The 15,463-nt window shown below is 41.6% G+C and overlaps 3 protein-coding genes across 4 annotated transcripts in view; 1 reads left to right on the top strand and 2 right to left on the bottom strand.

Annotated features, from left to right (window-relative positions):
- polb (polymerase (DNA directed), beta) overlaps nucleotides 1–15,463 on the bottom strand; it is a 205,665-nt gene that overhangs the window by 159,573 nt on the left and 30,629 nt on the right. The window lies entirely within an intron of this gene.
- snap29 (synaptosome associated protein 29) lies at nucleotides 1,861–7,346 on the bottom strand. Its single transcript, XM_080765980.1, has 6 exons — nucleotides 7,234–7,346; nucleotides 5,827–6,060; nucleotides 5,070–5,269; nucleotides 3,716–3,801; nucleotides 3,503–3,613; nucleotides 1,861–3,120 (listed from the first exon to the last, which is right to left on the bottom strand). The coding sequence occupies exons 2-6, from the start codon at nucleotides 6,058–6,060 to the stop codon at nucleotides 2,963–2,965; spliced, it is 789 nt and encodes a 262-aa protein (XP_080622106.1). The 5' UTR covers nucleotides 7,234–7,346; the 3' UTR covers nucleotides 1,861–2,962.
- The window catches only part of pi4kab (phosphatidylinositol 4-kinase, catalytic, alpha b), a 60,444-nt gene continuing 53,136 nt past the window's right edge, over nucleotides 8,156–15,463 (top strand). For both annotated transcript variants that reach the window (XR_013964275.1, XM_080766752.1), the window contains exons 1-11: nucleotides 8,156–8,306; nucleotides 9,434–9,550; nucleotides 10,353–10,446; nucleotides 10,896–10,984; nucleotides 11,108–11,180; nucleotides 11,734–11,996; nucleotides 12,568–12,634; nucleotides 13,864–14,009; nucleotides 14,478–14,543; nucleotides 14,680–14,776; nucleotides 14,912–15,103. Coding sequence is in view for 1 of the 2 variants with exons in the window: in XM_080766752.1 (XP_080622878.1) it covers nucleotides 8,220–8,306; nucleotides 9,434–9,550; nucleotides 10,353–10,446; nucleotides 10,896–10,984; nucleotides 11,108–11,180; nucleotides 11,734–11,996; nucleotides 12,568–12,634; nucleotides 13,864–14,009; nucleotides 14,478–14,543; nucleotides 14,680–14,776; nucleotides 14,912–15,103 (1,291 nt within the window). In the remaining variant the exon portion in view is untranslated. The remainder of the gene's footprint in view (nucleotides 8,307–9,433; nucleotides 9,551–10,352; nucleotides 10,447–10,895; nucleotides 10,985–11,107; nucleotides 11,181–11,733; nucleotides 11,997–12,567; nucleotides 12,635–13,863; nucleotides 14,010–14,477; nucleotides 14,544–14,679; nucleotides 14,777–14,911; nucleotides 15,104–15,463) is intronic.

The following is a 15,463-nucleotide window of genomic DNA, read 5'->3' as shown; positions in this document are numbered from 1 at the left end:
ACATCACTTTACAGTAATGCAACCGTACGGGAAAAGACAACACTCATGACAATATCAATATATTTTCTTATGTTGAGTTTCTTATGTCACTCATATATGGTATATTTTTCATTGTCTCCACCAGGCCGAAGGCATGGGGGAGAGTATGTTTTGTCCATCTGTGTACAGCTAATCTCCGGCACCGTTGGCTAGGTCGATGCCAAACTGTGCACACACTCCCTGAATGCCAACGATGAACCTCTGACTGCCCCATATTTTCCAGAACGGCCTGTTATAGCAGGGAGGCGGCCTTTTTTCCGACAGCATTCTAGCCGACGGGGCAACGATCCGATCCGCAGCGGGGGGACATGCGCTGCTCCCGTGCTTGCGTTTAGGGTTAGGTTAGGATTGAGGTTTCGGATCAATATGCTGTCGGAAAAAAGACCTGCACCAGCTATGAGGCAGATTTTAACATTTTTACAATGCACTTATCCACGTGAAACTTTGCATGCACACTCCCTAGAGGCCAAGCAAAAACCTTTGACCTGTCCAAACATCCCGCAAATCGGTACACAGTATCTCGTCATGTGATCAAGACGGATCTGTCTGATATTTCATATTCCATTCTAATTGGCTAACATTGGCTACCAAAGTTTGCAGGATTGGCCCGTTTTGAACAAAAAGCCTCAAATCATGAACACAGTGTGCAATTTACTTGAACTTTTTCACACACTTCCCTACTAGGCTGAGTAATAAATCCCACCCTTTTCACATTGGCCTGTTATAGCGCCACCAACAGGTGGAGTTTTGCAAAACTAATTTTTGGAACAAAATGCCTCAAATCATGAATTTGAATGTCCATCAAAGGAAGAAAAAATGCCACCCATTTCACATTGGCCTATTATAGTGCCACCAGGAGGCCACAATAACCTGACCTGGCGGAGACCTGTGCTCCGAGGTGCACTTTCTCTAGTTGAGTGTGTGTGATACACATGTGGTTGGGTGTGAGTGATTACTCTACACTACAGTATATGCATGTGTTCATGCGAGGACATGTACAATATACAGTATGTATGTTATGACATGCATATGTGTGTGTGTGTGTGTGTGTGTGTGTGTGACTGCATGTGTGTGTGGAAGGTCAGGTGTGTATGTGTACTGTAATTAGCAGGTCATCCTAATGAGTGCTTGTTGCGTGTGCAGCAGCAGCTGTCCTAACGCAGAGGAATGATAATGAATAGACAGCAACGCAGCTGGAACACAACAGAGGCAGCAGTAACGCAGGCCTGCTGCCTGTGTTACTGCAGACTTCACGCTGTGGGGTTATCATTTGAACAGAAAAATGTGTGAAATACTCAACATCTCACTGTCATCTGGTCTGGATTGACTGCTTTCTCCTAATCAATAATTTGGTGTTATTTTTGCATAGCTCCAACCATAGAGTAGCTCCAACCCCTAAATCATCATGCCCATTCAAATATTCTGGGCTGAGAATCAGGCTGGTCTGCTTTGGTCACCACCCACCAAGTATTTTAATACAAGGAAAGATATATAGTTAGGTCATATATCCAATGACAATTTGAGAAAATACAGCTGAGGCAAGTGGTGTGATAACTTTGCGTATTCCCAATATTTATAGCAATTATATAACGTTTGAACAGAATACACATTGGTGTGTGATCTGTAAAAGCCAAAAAAAGGTCACATAGAAAACGCTACAAACATTTGACTATGATTACCCTGGTTTACTGGAACTGTGGCGCCACCTGGTGGTACATTCACTGTAATGCTTGTTCACCGTTATGGGCTGGCTATGATCAGGCGTCAACACTGTTTTGGGCTGGGCTATGATCAGGTGTCAAATGAATGCAAAGGCAGAAGAAAAGTACTAAAATCATGTTTTTAATTTATTTCCCATTTTAAATTTGATTTAAATGTCATGTGCTTCATGAATGTAATCTTACAATTTAAAGTATATGTGATCAAGTATGACTTAGTCAACATTCCTGCATTTTGTTATATTCACATGATAAAGATGCATTCACAACTCCTCACACAAGCTGCACTGCGATGAAAGCCAATCAATCAGTACAGACAATAAGCATGAAAGAGTACAGGAAAATGGATAATTCTTACACAAAAAGCAGGCTTGAAAGAAGCTCAGTGTGCAGAGACACTGGTATAGCAGTTATGGCACAGAATCAAACCAGGGTCCATATCATAATGTACAGGTAAGTAAGGCAACAGGGACAATAGATTTGATTCCCAAAGGCTAGTGTGTATGTTTCTCACGTTTAAGAGATCAAATGAGTGTCTGTCTTCTACACGTGTTGAAGTGGTGACATGTACAAACATTACAACATTCTAGTTTATAGCAGATCATCTTCTATAACCATTCATTCAGCATATTCTCATTTTCCATCCTTTGCATGTTTGAAACACAAGCAAGCAATTAAGGGGAAGTCAGTGTGAAAACCCTAATTTGGTTATCAAGTCAATATTCTCATCCACACAAATTGCCAGGTAAATGTAACCCTCTTACAGAATAGATCCTTCCCTCCCCAGCACACAAATGACAATCATAATAAAAAGGTTGGATGTGCGCATGTCCACGCTGAGTGTGTAGTCTGTGTAGCATAGTTCATACATTATTTATTCAAATTTCTTTAACAGGAGGCGTTTTTACAGGCGCTATATGTTGTGTTATGGACAAACATGAACATACATAAAACCAGGGGAAAAGTTCACAGGTTTGTTGTTGAAGAAAAAAACTAGACAGTAAATGAAAAATAAAAATAAATGTGTGTTTACCTGTTTATCTGTCAGCAACTCAGCATTACATGCTTTAATACGAAATAGAAAAGTTTATTTCACAGAGAAGAGCTTGGAAACCCGGACGAAAGGAGGTTGAACTGTTCTCATGTCTTTGTCTCCGTTGAGTGAGTCTACATGTTTTGTATGCCGAGTCATTGCTTTGTTTTTACTAGAGCTTTTTGAGCTGTTGGTTGGTGTTGTGGATCTTGAGGTCCATCTTGTCCACTTTGTTCAGCAGAGAATCTAGGTCGGCATCCTGGCTTTCTATCTCCGTCTGGAGGCCCAGGCCCAGGCCCTTTAGTCTGCTCAGGCCCAGGGACATATCATCTAGATGACCACACACAATGTTTGAATTCACTTCAACAGGTAATTGGCTGGTTATCATTGGCTGTTCATTGTTAACTTTGATACATGTACACTGAGGATTTTATTGTGTACAGCTAAAAGTGTCTGTTGAGATTCTCCACACACAGTCTCATTTTGTACTACACACACGTACTGTACATAATCCTCCTGTCTAACCAGATCAGCATATATATGGGTACACAAAGCCACTCTTTTGTAAGTGTTCTTGTGTGTTGATTCCAACATAATTAGTTCAAATCTAGCATACAACTTCTGTGTAATGTACTGTACCCTGTTAGTACACAGTATAGGTTAGATTAAGTCATACATGTGATAAGGATTCAAATAGGACAGGTATTCTTACCTAGGTTGTTGTCCAGCGTTTGGTGAGCAGTCTTAAGATATGAATTCTGAGGGTAGCCATTCTTTCTGGATAAGCTGTCAGTGTCATCTATATCGGCAGCAGCCCCAAATCCTAAAACACACAAAACAGAACAAAGTGCTCGTATATCATGTGCCCTGTCCAATCACATTCATATACCGGTAGTTATTGTGCAAGTCTGGTGCAAACCCTTACCTCCTGTATCTAACTTCCTCAGGTTGGGATGGCTGGCTTGGTACTTATCTTCATGTCCTTTACTGTTGGACAAGGCATTCTGTAATCTGAAAGAAACGTGATGCCGTCAGATAAGCATTGTTTATTTAAATAACGCAGACCAGTCAATGACAAGACCTTCAGAGGAAAAGTAAATGTTTTAGAGAAGAAAGTTTTAGCATCTGTAGTCAGTACGTAATGGTATGGTTCCTTGCACTATAGGAGATCTACATTTTTGGACACAGATTTATCTATGCATCTAATGCTAGTGGCTAATATTGAAAAAACTTAGTTTTTGTGTGTGTTTCAGAAACATTAAAATGGAATACCAGTATCTCATTACTGACAGACACTATTGAAAGGAGTAAATCACAAAGATGAAAACAGAAAAGTATTATTATTCAGAATCAAAGCTTCCCAATCAAGCTACTAACCCTTAGCCCAAGGGGACATAGCACTAGGGATGGAGCTCGAAACCAGATACCCGAAAAAAAGATAACAAGCTTATTGAATGAGTACCCAGGATCAATACGCTTTGGGCTTCAAGCCCTGTTATCGAGCATAGCGGCCCATGAGTCATGATTGTTTAAACATGACGTCATGGGCCATGACGTCATGTTTAAACAATCACGTTGGTCTAAAAGTGTATTGATACCTGCCAACCAGCCCTGCCTGAGTAAACAAAATTACACTTGTGACAGACGGTACACACATTAACAAGTTAACAGTTTCTTAAATATTATTAACCAAAAGTAAAAAAAGGTCAATTGCCTTCCGTCTGTTAGAAAAGTACTGTATTTGAAGGCCCTAGTAAAAGACACTGGCTCTTTTCAGAATTAGTTGTTTCCGATCTTTCCACAAAGTAATAGAAAATGCCCGATAGTGGGCTCGATAAGAACCCGGCTCGATAAGCCTGATCGATAAGGTGCTCGTTATCAATAATTAACGAGCTCCATCCCTACATAGCACTGGAATATAACTGCTACAGATGAGGGGCCAATGACGTAGTGGTGCTGGCTGCCATTCACCTCTAGAGCCTTTGATGATGAAAGTGATATATTTATCCCCCTAGAGTTCACAGGAGATGAAAAGTGCCCAGAAACATAAATGATTCAACAACGAATACCAGCTAGCTCATGAAGACTGGGGTCATGGGTGGATACGCATAACACCTAGCTCAATGAAAGAAAAGCTGAGATTCTCCTTACTGGCCCCAAATCTGACAGACAGTTTATACTCAGTGCTTGGATCTCTGGCTAGATAGGTCAAAGCAGAATAAATTAAATACTAATTTAAAAATAAAAAAGGATGTGAGAGGAAAGTAATGTCTTATTACTTGTCGCTGGCCTGGTAGGTGTTGGTTGGCTGCTCAGGTTCGGGCTTGGTGGTCTCTGGCTTGCCCTTGAAGTAGTTGACAAGGCCTCCCCACACACTCTTGATACCATTGATGTGCTTCTGGCTGGTCTTCAGGTCCTGTTCCATGTTGTCGACCATCTTATCCGTCCTCTTCAGAACCTCCCCCTGACGCATCAACTCCTACACACACAGGCAGAGAGGGAGGGCAAGTCAATACAATATGCAGGTACACCGGTAGATGATCGGATAGTGTGTTGTTGACAATATGATCGCACAAACTCCAGTTAAATTCCAGATGGACAAATCAGTTGTATGTCTTTCCCCCTCACATAAAGTAAAAAGTGGCAAGAGCCTAAAAGAACTTGAAGTGATGCTTTAGTTTAGTGTGTGACTGTGTGCAGGTTAAAACATTTGGGAGAGTAATTCAGGTATATACAAATAAACAAGTGTTGGTGGCTATCATCTTATTATGACGTATTGCATGAGAGAGTGAACAAGATAGTGAGGGTAAGAGAGTAGCCTTTTAGTAGCTATGTCAAACAGGCAACTTGACATTGTGCCTGTTAGACAATGCTGACATAGTTTGACAGATTTTTTTCTGTTTAGGGTTAGGCATAGTTTTACTGATGTTACGTTTAGGAATACCAGGTAGAGATCGCGGTACCGTTCCGCCGGAGTAACCCCCGAGGCGACTGTGTTTTGAGGCGAGTGTTCTGGTATTCTTTGACATTGCTTACCTCTGCAGTATCCACACCCATCTTCTCAGATTCATAGATCATTCCAAGGGAACGGTAGCTGCTGTCGACAGCAGACTTGGCTGTACGCATCACTTCCTGCTGGAGGTACTTCTGCTTTCTCTCAGCATCACTCATGCCTCTATCAGGGTCCTCATTGAAGTCCCTTCCACTAGACCCACACACTTCCTCCTCATCGTCATCTGCAAACGGGTTGTGGGATTTGGGGTAGGCCATCTAAAACAAAGAATACAATTATGTATCCTTTATTACAATCAAGAACGTGCACCCTGCACACCATTCAAAGTAATATGTCACAGAAAAGAACATGGCGGCCATCCGCGTACGAGTTCAATGGAAACGTGGCGCCAGTTATATTCGGTTCCTCAAGCTATATTCTGGTCAATCACAGCTATGGGTGTAGCCCTAGAATGTCTGTGATCTTACATACATTTCATCATTTCATGTATTCCAAATACACACTCAGCCATAGTGGTTAGTTAATAATTCTGCCCCGCTTGGCATGTGTACTCACACAATAATTAATTCCTAAAACATGGAGTCAGATATTGTGCTCTAGTTAGTACTGAACATATCAAAACTTCCTTTGGGAAGCACAAGTGTATGGAGCACACAATTGGAAGGTGGTGCGATTAATTACCCCACACCAATCGCAACACCCCTGTCAATTGTGTGACCCATACATAACGTTTGTGCTTCCAAACATCGACTGTTCTCAAAGGAAGTTTTCATATGTTCAGTCCAGTCCAGTCCAGCACCCATTTCAGGTCCGGCCTCATCGCTGGCAGACAATATTATATGTGAATCTTCTTGTCTTGTGTGAAACTAGAGGACAATATCTGACTCTAAGAAGTCTTAGGAATTCATTATAAATAATCGTAATCGATAATCGTTAATTTAAATATAGTGAATATATAGCTGAACATCTGCCATTTTCAGATTTAAATTCGAAAATTAAAATCGCAGTGTTTCACATTTCAACAGGCTGCCATCACAAATTATTATTAAACACATTGATTCCATTAGACATATTAGATGTTATAATGTAATAAAACTAATAACAATTTCATGCAAGGTTGGTTAACGTCAGCTAGGTTTACTAGGGCATGGTGTTCAATCCATAGTCAATATGGGGAACCTATACAAAGGTAAAAGTTATTCTTATGACAGTAATAATCTTACACACACTGAAAACAACTGACGATTTAAATACGATTCATGACAACATGCTCAAGGCAGCAGTTGCTGGCCACGTAAAGCTAATGTGGCTGAATATGTTGTATATGACACATATAACAACATATAAACAGTGTTCTTCAAATCTAATTCGTATTTTGTGAATACATTAATACAAACGTAACGAAGTTATTAATACTACATAACACAAACCTTTGACCCAGAGAGAGGAGGAGAGATCGATCTGATGTTGTTGTTCTGTCAGCTGACTCAGACTTGTTCTTTTCTGTTATGTTCTGTTCTGTTCCACTGACAGGAAAAGGCGGCACCAATTTCCCGTGAAAGGTTATACTTCCTTCCTGCCAACGTTTTCGCGACGCGACGTGGTGGGGTCCAATCAGAGGCAGGCGGGGCGGGTCTTTGCGTGAGACAGTCGCTGTCTGTGTTCAGATCATTTATTTATTGGACATTTGGACTAAATCAGCCCTCAGTCAGTCAGTGGTGACTACATAGTGAGGGTGAACAACTAGCCTAAGATTTTTTTTAGACGCTCGTAGATGTGTTTATAGATTCTGACGCCATCACTCGTTAGAATCGGTAAATACATATACGAGAGTCTAAATCTTAAGGCTAGTGAACAACCACTTACCGGTAACTTGAGTTTTCCCTTTCCCCGGCCTTCAAGGAAGCTTCCAGTTCCTTGCTTGCCTTGTCCCAACCATGAGTTAGAGTATATACGAGTCCCAAGCAGTGGTGGAAAAAGTACTCAAATGTTTTACTTAATAATAGTAAAAGTATCAATACTGCAATGTAAAAAATACTCTGTTACAAATAAAATAATTACTATCAAAATGTACTTTAAAGTACCAAAAGTAAAAGTACTCAATACTACTCATTATGCAGAATGTCCCGTTTCAAGTTTTCATATTGTATTAAAAATATATATTTTGAAAATAGCAGTTACAACAAGTACTGTCGTAAAGTCACAGTACCTCACAGTACCTCAATGTACTATTAAAGTTACTTTACACCACTGGCCTGGGGAAACCAAGGACTGACTGAGTTATACGGACGTTTGTCCCCGCCAAGCCGCCGTACTGCGGATCAGCAGCAACAACCACAGCCACAGCCAGAGGCAGCGGAACAGAGTGCTGTCCTCTCCTCCCTTCACAATATCACATTATTAATGTCAGATAAACATGGCTGCATCCAGGGGATTTTATTTCAACACGGTTCTGTCATTAGCCCGCTCTTTAGCTGCCCACCGCCCCGCGCCGCTTGACAAGGTGAGACACGAAACCGAACCACGTTATGATGATGTTATTATTAATGTGCAGCAACAGGGTTGTTGTTGGTGGGAGTCTTTACTTTGCTTCCGCACATTGAGGCGGAATGATTATTTAGTGACAGTTGTGTGGACACCAGGCGACATATCTAACAGGTGTGTTTCTGACTTTTGACACTAATGCGCCGCTTGTGTTATTTAAAAAATAATCGTGGAGGAAGTATCTCTTTTTGTGGTCGGTTCATTTCATTTTAGCCTTTACCATAATAACCACCACTGCAGCACTGCGGTCAAACAGGTTTGAGACAGAGAGAGAGAGACGGAGAGTGAGAGAGAGTCTCTCTGAGACAATTGCATCTTGCAACCTGTTGCTACACAGTACAAATCCTAGCCCCATATGGAACCTCTCCAGCCGATGTGTTAAAAAAAAAAGCTATACTGTATATGTGCACTAAAACTTACTGGGCACTAGGGATATGTGGGCACCTTCTTAGACAACTGGGCGCCACCATGGACAACTGGGCACCAAAACCATCTGGGCAGAGTGAGTGTACAGATGTACATTCTCAGAGTTGAAAAAAAAAGAAAAAGAACACAAGCATTCTGCTATGCAAGATCTTCATGTCTAATGTAGACATTTGTTTTATTTTGATGATGGTATTTTCTTTTTATTTACATTTTATTTCTAATATGGAAACAATATAGCCATTCCATTCCAACTCTGCCAGAGCCTTACATCAAGGGCACTGCTTTTTTGCTAGGTGTTTCAGCAGTGTAGTCCATCAATCATCCATCAATGTTACTGTAAAAATATATATTTATATTGTGTGCCAAATAAGGGTTTGAAGAAGAAAGGAAGAGCAAGCACTCAGTTGACTCACTGCACTGCACGGTTCTGGAACATACAGTCTAAACGAAATAAATGAATACCAGCACTCACGTTATATCCTTTTAGGATTCTTGTTTTTTATTGGGTTTCCCCAGCAGGCAACAACAGCAGAATGGACGTTTCGGCCTGGAGGCCTTATTCAACATAAATCTAAACTACAGTCTGTGTCACTTATAAAGGGGACCTGGGTGCATTGGTAAATAAGGGTTTGAACATCCTTCCTTCTGGGTTTCTCTCAGGTTCAAAAGCTACAATGCATGTGCCCAGTAGAAGTTCGGGGTGTGTTCTCCCTGGATGTACGTCGCAGAGATGCTGTCCTAGCACTTGCTGTGTTTCTAGTGGAGTCAGACTTACAGGTGAGTGCTGGTTGACAACAGCGGGAGGAATTTAGCCTTGTAGGCCCACTTTAGCCTGCTGGATCCAAAACCAATCACTTCTAGTTATACACCATGAATGCAGAATCTACTGCATACAGCGTTTAGATATTTAACATCTTAGGTGTTGTATAGTTTAATTTATCTGTGCTCTTTCACAAGTCTACCAGATGTTGCGGTCCTCCACAACACTTCACATGTGCCAGTATGTTTTGCGGAGACCAAATTTCACTGTGGTAACGTGTGTCAAATCATATGACTTACAGTAAGCTCATTCCCTTGATCTGATTAAGGTGGTTATTAGGCAGTCTGCTGGCTGTTTAAGCTTCCAAACCCATCACTATGCGACCTGAGCTAGAACATCTCCCAGTGGTGTGAGTTAGTTCAAAGCTAGCCCCATATGGGACCTCAGTCCCCCCGCTCATACTGTAGCTACAGTAAAAGCTCCTATACTAATTGTCAGAATCATCTTTATTGTCACATCACAGTTTTGGACGAAGTTTTTGTGCAGTTCCCATCGTGCACACACGCACGCACACTCGTAGGGTCTCTCTTAGCTAATTTACAAAAGTAAAAAATAAGGGGTTTCCAGATATATACAAGCTTGTTTCACAAACGGTACCACCATAAGGTCAGGTGATTTAGTAATAATAATAATAATTATTATTATAATAATAAAAACTTGTTTAATCTCCTTTTACATTTGTGATGATGACCCTATGTGGTGGCTATACAATGTGTCCAGTGGTTGTAATGTGTGTAATGTTGTGCTTTCCTCTGGCAGCACAAAGACACAATTGTTTCCTACTTGCTGAGCCTATTAAGAGGGTTACCACGGGTCCAATGGATCGAGGAAAGCTCAGGAAAGAAAGGAAGAGGTAACAGCAATCCTCTTATGTTCCACAGGTTTGCTTTTACATTGTGTCTATTTAGGACTTTTTTTGGCTTTGATTTGATCTAGTTTGAAATGTACTGTACTTTATATGGTATTTTAGTCATTCCTAGTAGTTGTCAATGTCAAGGTATTTGGTAAAAAGGGTTTGGTTAGGGTTAAAAAAATATATGGTGATGTTAGATTTTGTCCATATTGCCCAGCCCTAGTTAAATTGTATTGTCTTATGTGGACACACTGGCCAGTACTTTGTTCTCAGTGCCAGTGTACACAGAATGTCAAACTTTTTGTTGCCTTCTCTTGAATGTTTGATAAGCATTTGATAAGGTCTCCCATGTTTGCAATTTGTCTGTTTGTGAGATTCTAGAGATTCCTGTGTTCTGCTCCTTTGCAATGCTTGTGGGTCATGCTGTTAGTTCTTATCTGCTTTTTCAGAATCTCTTCCTGTTGCTGAAAACTTCAGCTTCTGTTTAGTGACCCTGCTGTCGGATGTGGCTCAGAAGGACTCAGACTCCAGACAACAGGTCAGAGATGTGTGTTATCATCACTGTATGTGCTAGAAAGAGTATATAATTTAGTGTCTCTTGCAGTTGATTGCTGTGTTATGTAAATGTATTCTCTTTTTTGGGGGACAATTTCCTTTGCAGATTTTAGATACCATCACGGAAGTTATGCAGGGGATCCTGGAGATGTGCCAGACACCAGAGAACCAGGATAAAGGTACAGCCTCACTCACTCACTCACTCACTCACTCACTCACTCACTGTGTGAATATTTGGGGGAAAGTTTTGGAAAATGCAGAAAATCCTTGCCTATAATGACATTCCCAAAAAGCCAAAATGGAGACACCAGGGTTAATGGAACATTTCACCACTTTTCAACCTATCTTCATATAATTGGTCCTCACTAATTTGTCATGATATAATATCACAATCTTTTCCTACCCTGTCTGTGTAGTCCGGCAGCCAGGGTTGTGGGGTGGGAAATTTGGTATATAGTTTTTTTTATTGGCCTAAAATATTGTCTATTTTAAACAAGATTAAAAAATATATATATTTAGATTTTTATTGTCGTGAGAACGATGGCTTCCATTTTCGCATTGCAACTTTTCAGGAATAGAAAGCCTGCAGTTTAGATTAGCTTGGATTCCCCAAGCTATTCTATCATGATTATTAGTGAGGACCAATTAGATAGGTTGAGGAGTGGTCCTTTAAGTTGTTAACATGTCTGTCCACTCAGACAAACAGCATAAGAACCACTCTCCTTCCTCCAGTGTATCTGTGCAGGTACGTCATACCATGCCTGCTGGGGTTGACGAGGGCATTCGGTCGCTATAGCAACACAGATGAGGCTCTGCTGTCCAAGCTGTTCCCCAGAGATTCTCCTCCGACCCGCTGCGTTACAGAGGAGACGGAGGTCCTACGGCGGAGGTCCTTCAATGACTTCCGCTCTATCATGCCATCGTCACTGCTGACGGTGTGCCAGAGTGACAGTCTACGGAGACGCACTGGAACCAGCCCGGATACCTCATCACAGGTGTGTGAGTGTGTAATGGAGTAGGTTGAGTAAAAGTGCGTTTCTCTGGCCGCAAAGTTTTGTACATTTTTAAGTATTAAAGGAGAATATAATATGATACCACATGAACCCTAGCGTCCCTATTCTGGGCATGTCATAATAGGATTTATTTTTTAAATAGATTTGGTGTAGAGGGAAAAAAGGAGGAGACCGAATATATATATATACATACCGCTGGGGGACCCGGTCAGCTCAAGTATATAGGGTTTAAGTGGTTACGTGTTAGTAACTAATCACCAGTAGAGTATGGAGTTCTTACTGGGAGGGGAAATAACTTTTTCGCATTCATCCAGCAGCAAGCTGTTCAGGTGGTTCAAATGAGCGCATAGGTGGAAGCTGTTATGGGTTAAGTGTCTCTCTCTCGGGGACACTTTGATGCCTAGACTGGGCAAGCCAAGGGTTGAACCGGCAACCTTCTGATTCCCAGATGGCCTAGTCTCTACCCACTCGCCAATGCCCAAGACAATCACACCTTTGATGATTATGTAGTTTATGATTTATGATGATGGTTGAGTTGATCTGTTCATCACAGGTCAGTTCTGATCCTGGAGGGCTCTCCCCCTGCTCCCCTACAGCTCCCGGTCCACACTACTTTGAAGGTAAAAACAACAGCCTACTCTGAGCTTAATTGTCTCCACCAGGCCGAAGGCCTGGGGAGAGAGTATGTTTTGCACTATGTCCGTCCGTCCGTCCGTGTGTCCGTCCGTCCGTCTGTGAACAGCTAATCTCCGGCACCGTTAACCTGGTCGATGCCAAATTTTGCACACACACTCCCTGGATGCCAAGATGAACCTATTCCCCAAATCTTCCAGAACGGCCTGTTATAGTGCCACCAGGAGGCCAACTTTGGAAAAACACATTCTTTTATATTACTACTCCAGATTCTGTCCAAAAATCCCGCAAAACGTTACACACTATCTCTATAGTGTCTTTGGGTATTAGAAAAGCGCTATATAAGTCCCAGATATTATTATAGTCATGTGCTCAAGACGGAACTGTCCGATATTTCATATTCCATCCTAATTGGCTAACATTGGCTTTCAAAGTTTGCAGGATTGGCCCTTTTGAAACAAAAAGCCTCAAATCATGAACGCAGCGTGCAATTTACGTGAAATCTTTCACATACTTTCCTACTAGGCTGAGGAATATATCCCACCCATTTTACATTGCCTGTTACAGCGCCACCAACAGGTGGATTTTTGCAAAACACTTTTTTGGAACAAAATGCCTCAAATCATCCAATTGCCATCAATGGTGTAAGAACAAATGGCACCCTTTTCACATTGGCCTATTATAGCGCCACCAGGAGGCCACAACCTGAGCTGGCCTGGTGGAGACCTGTGCCCCGAGGGGCACTTTTTCTAGTTTGAAGTGTGTGTGTGCGTGTGTGTGTGTGTGTGTGTGTGTGTGTGTGTGTGTGTGTGTGCGCGTGCGTGATTAGGGATTTTACATAATCCCAGAGTCTACATCCATATATTTTCTGCACTTTTTAGGGGACACTTTTTAGGGTTAGGGGACCTTGAGGCGGTTCCAGGGTGTCACCAGCTAAATTGATATTAGAACCCAATAGACCTTTGTGAGTCTTACAACTCAATTAGTACAGTATACTCTCAAAGCCAAATTAATTTAGGATTTTACAGTGTGGATTGGGGTCCCAGAGATAAAATATATTTTGTATCAGATGGGCGATTGTGACCTAATGCATGTCAAACTGGGGTTCCATGGAATTCAAAAGGTAAATACCGGTAATCATTGTTTTAAAGAAGGGTTACGTTTAACCATCACTTCATGCAGATCAGACCCAGACCATTCCCCCTTTTGTTTCCAGGTGCCTACTTCCCTTCCAGCACGGTAGATCCTGACTTCTACTTCTCCACCGTCAGCTCCTGTTTCTCCATGTCTCCTCTCTGCATGGGAGGAGGGGAGGGTGAGATGGAAGTGCCGGTCGACCAACTCAGACAGCTCCTCAGCATGGTACAATAGCACGCTACACCTCCGTAGTCTGAAATCCTACCTCTTCAGACTCCTTAGACCGTAGCACTTGCCCTAGCCCTAGCATTGACGACCTTACAGGCGTAAGCAAAGGCTCAACTTAATGCACGCATAAACAATTTTTACGCAGTTTCATTATATAGATATTCCATTGTTAGGTTCTTAGCTTACATATGATTCTTGATCACTATTTTTATGTATTTGATGTAAATCGATCTGGATTAAGAGCGTCTGCTAAATGCCTAAATTGTACACATCACAGCAGGAACACTCATTAGCTCCTTCTATACATTTTCTTTTTATATAACCACTTCTCGGTTAGTAGATTAATTGAAAAAGCTAAATAATTGATAGCAGCCCTAAACACTAATGGATGTTTGTTGTCGCTGTGCAGGTGATTATAAAGAACACGATCAATAGTTGTATGTGTGTTGTCTTGTTGCTGTGCAGGTAAAGAGTTTTGTCACAGACTCGTTTCTAAAAACACTGGATACGACCATGTTGGAAGTCATAGAGGTGGGCGATTTTACTTTACAATTTGATATTACCACTAATATATTACCCACGTCTATACGAGGTGAATTTGTGAAAAGTATTACTTACTTTTTACTTACTAATATTTCTGACACGTCTCCTTTGATTGATGTTTCAGTCCAATGCTGGAATCAACTTCTACTACAAAACCTTCAGTGATCCTATCTATGTCTGTATGTTCAAAATGCTGAGAGATACACTGTACTACTTGAAAGGTGAGTAATGAGTAATGTTCCGTTTCACCCAAAAGGGTGAATCGCTGGACTGGCCAAATGCTCTACTGTATTTTCTAACCTGTCAAGTGGACATTGTACCATTGTGTGTGTGTGCCTCTCTCCCTGTCTGCGCAGCCTTGCAGACGGCATTTGCGCGTGAAGTGCACGATTTTGTCCTGGAGCAGTTCAGCAGCAGCCAGTCGGAGCTGCAGCGCGTCCTACATGACACGGGCGGGTTGCCGGGGGAACCTAGCCCCCTCAAGCTGCGTTGTCAAGCCAACGCTGCGTGCGTGGACCTCATGGTGTGGGCCGTCAAAGATGAGCAGGGTAAGCCGTTGTAGCCCAGAGCGAATTGAGCCGCGTGTATAGGGGTGCAACAGTTATTACATTTGATCTAATTGATTATGAAAATTAATCAATTTCAATAATAAAATAAAAGTATTATAAAGTAGAGCTTAAAGGACAACTTTAGTTGTTTTTTTTCAACCAAGGTTCATGTTTTAGGTTATTTAGCAATCTTCGTGATTTTTTTTATTTTACAGGGGGCATTCGAGCAAGTGGCTAAATATGTATCTGTTTAAAGAAAATCACACCTGTGTGAAGTGAGGGGCGCTAATATATTAAAGTCTAACTCATGTTAGAGTTACCATTACATCACCTAATGGTGATGTAAAACAAACGGTGCCA

This window comes from Protomyctophum bolini, assembly GCF_963924005.1.
Source record: "Protomyctophum bolini genome assembly, chromosome: 6".
Taxonomy (NCBI): Eukaryota; Metazoa; Chordata; class Actinopteri; order Myctophiformes; family Myctophidae; genus Protomyctophum; species Protomyctophum bolini.
The sequence above is the reverse complement of the archived record's forward strand: the minus strand, read 5'-3'. Positions and strand labels throughout refer to the sequence as shown.

Excerpts from the sequence above, each read along its gene's own strand:
- snap29 (XM_080765980.1), bottom strand. The coding sequence starts at position 6,060 with ATGGCCTACCCCAAATCCCACAACCCGTTTGCAGATGACGATGAGGAG. Across the intron at positions 5,270-5,826 it reads TGGGTGTGGATACTGCAGAG|GAGTTGATGCGTCAGGGGGA; the intron begins GTAAGCAATGTC and ends CTGTGTGTGTAG. Across the intron at positions 3,614-3,715 it reads GAGGAAGTTAGATACAGGAG|GATTTGGGGCTGCTGCCGAT; the intron begins GTAAGGGTTTGC and ends TGTGTGTTTTAG.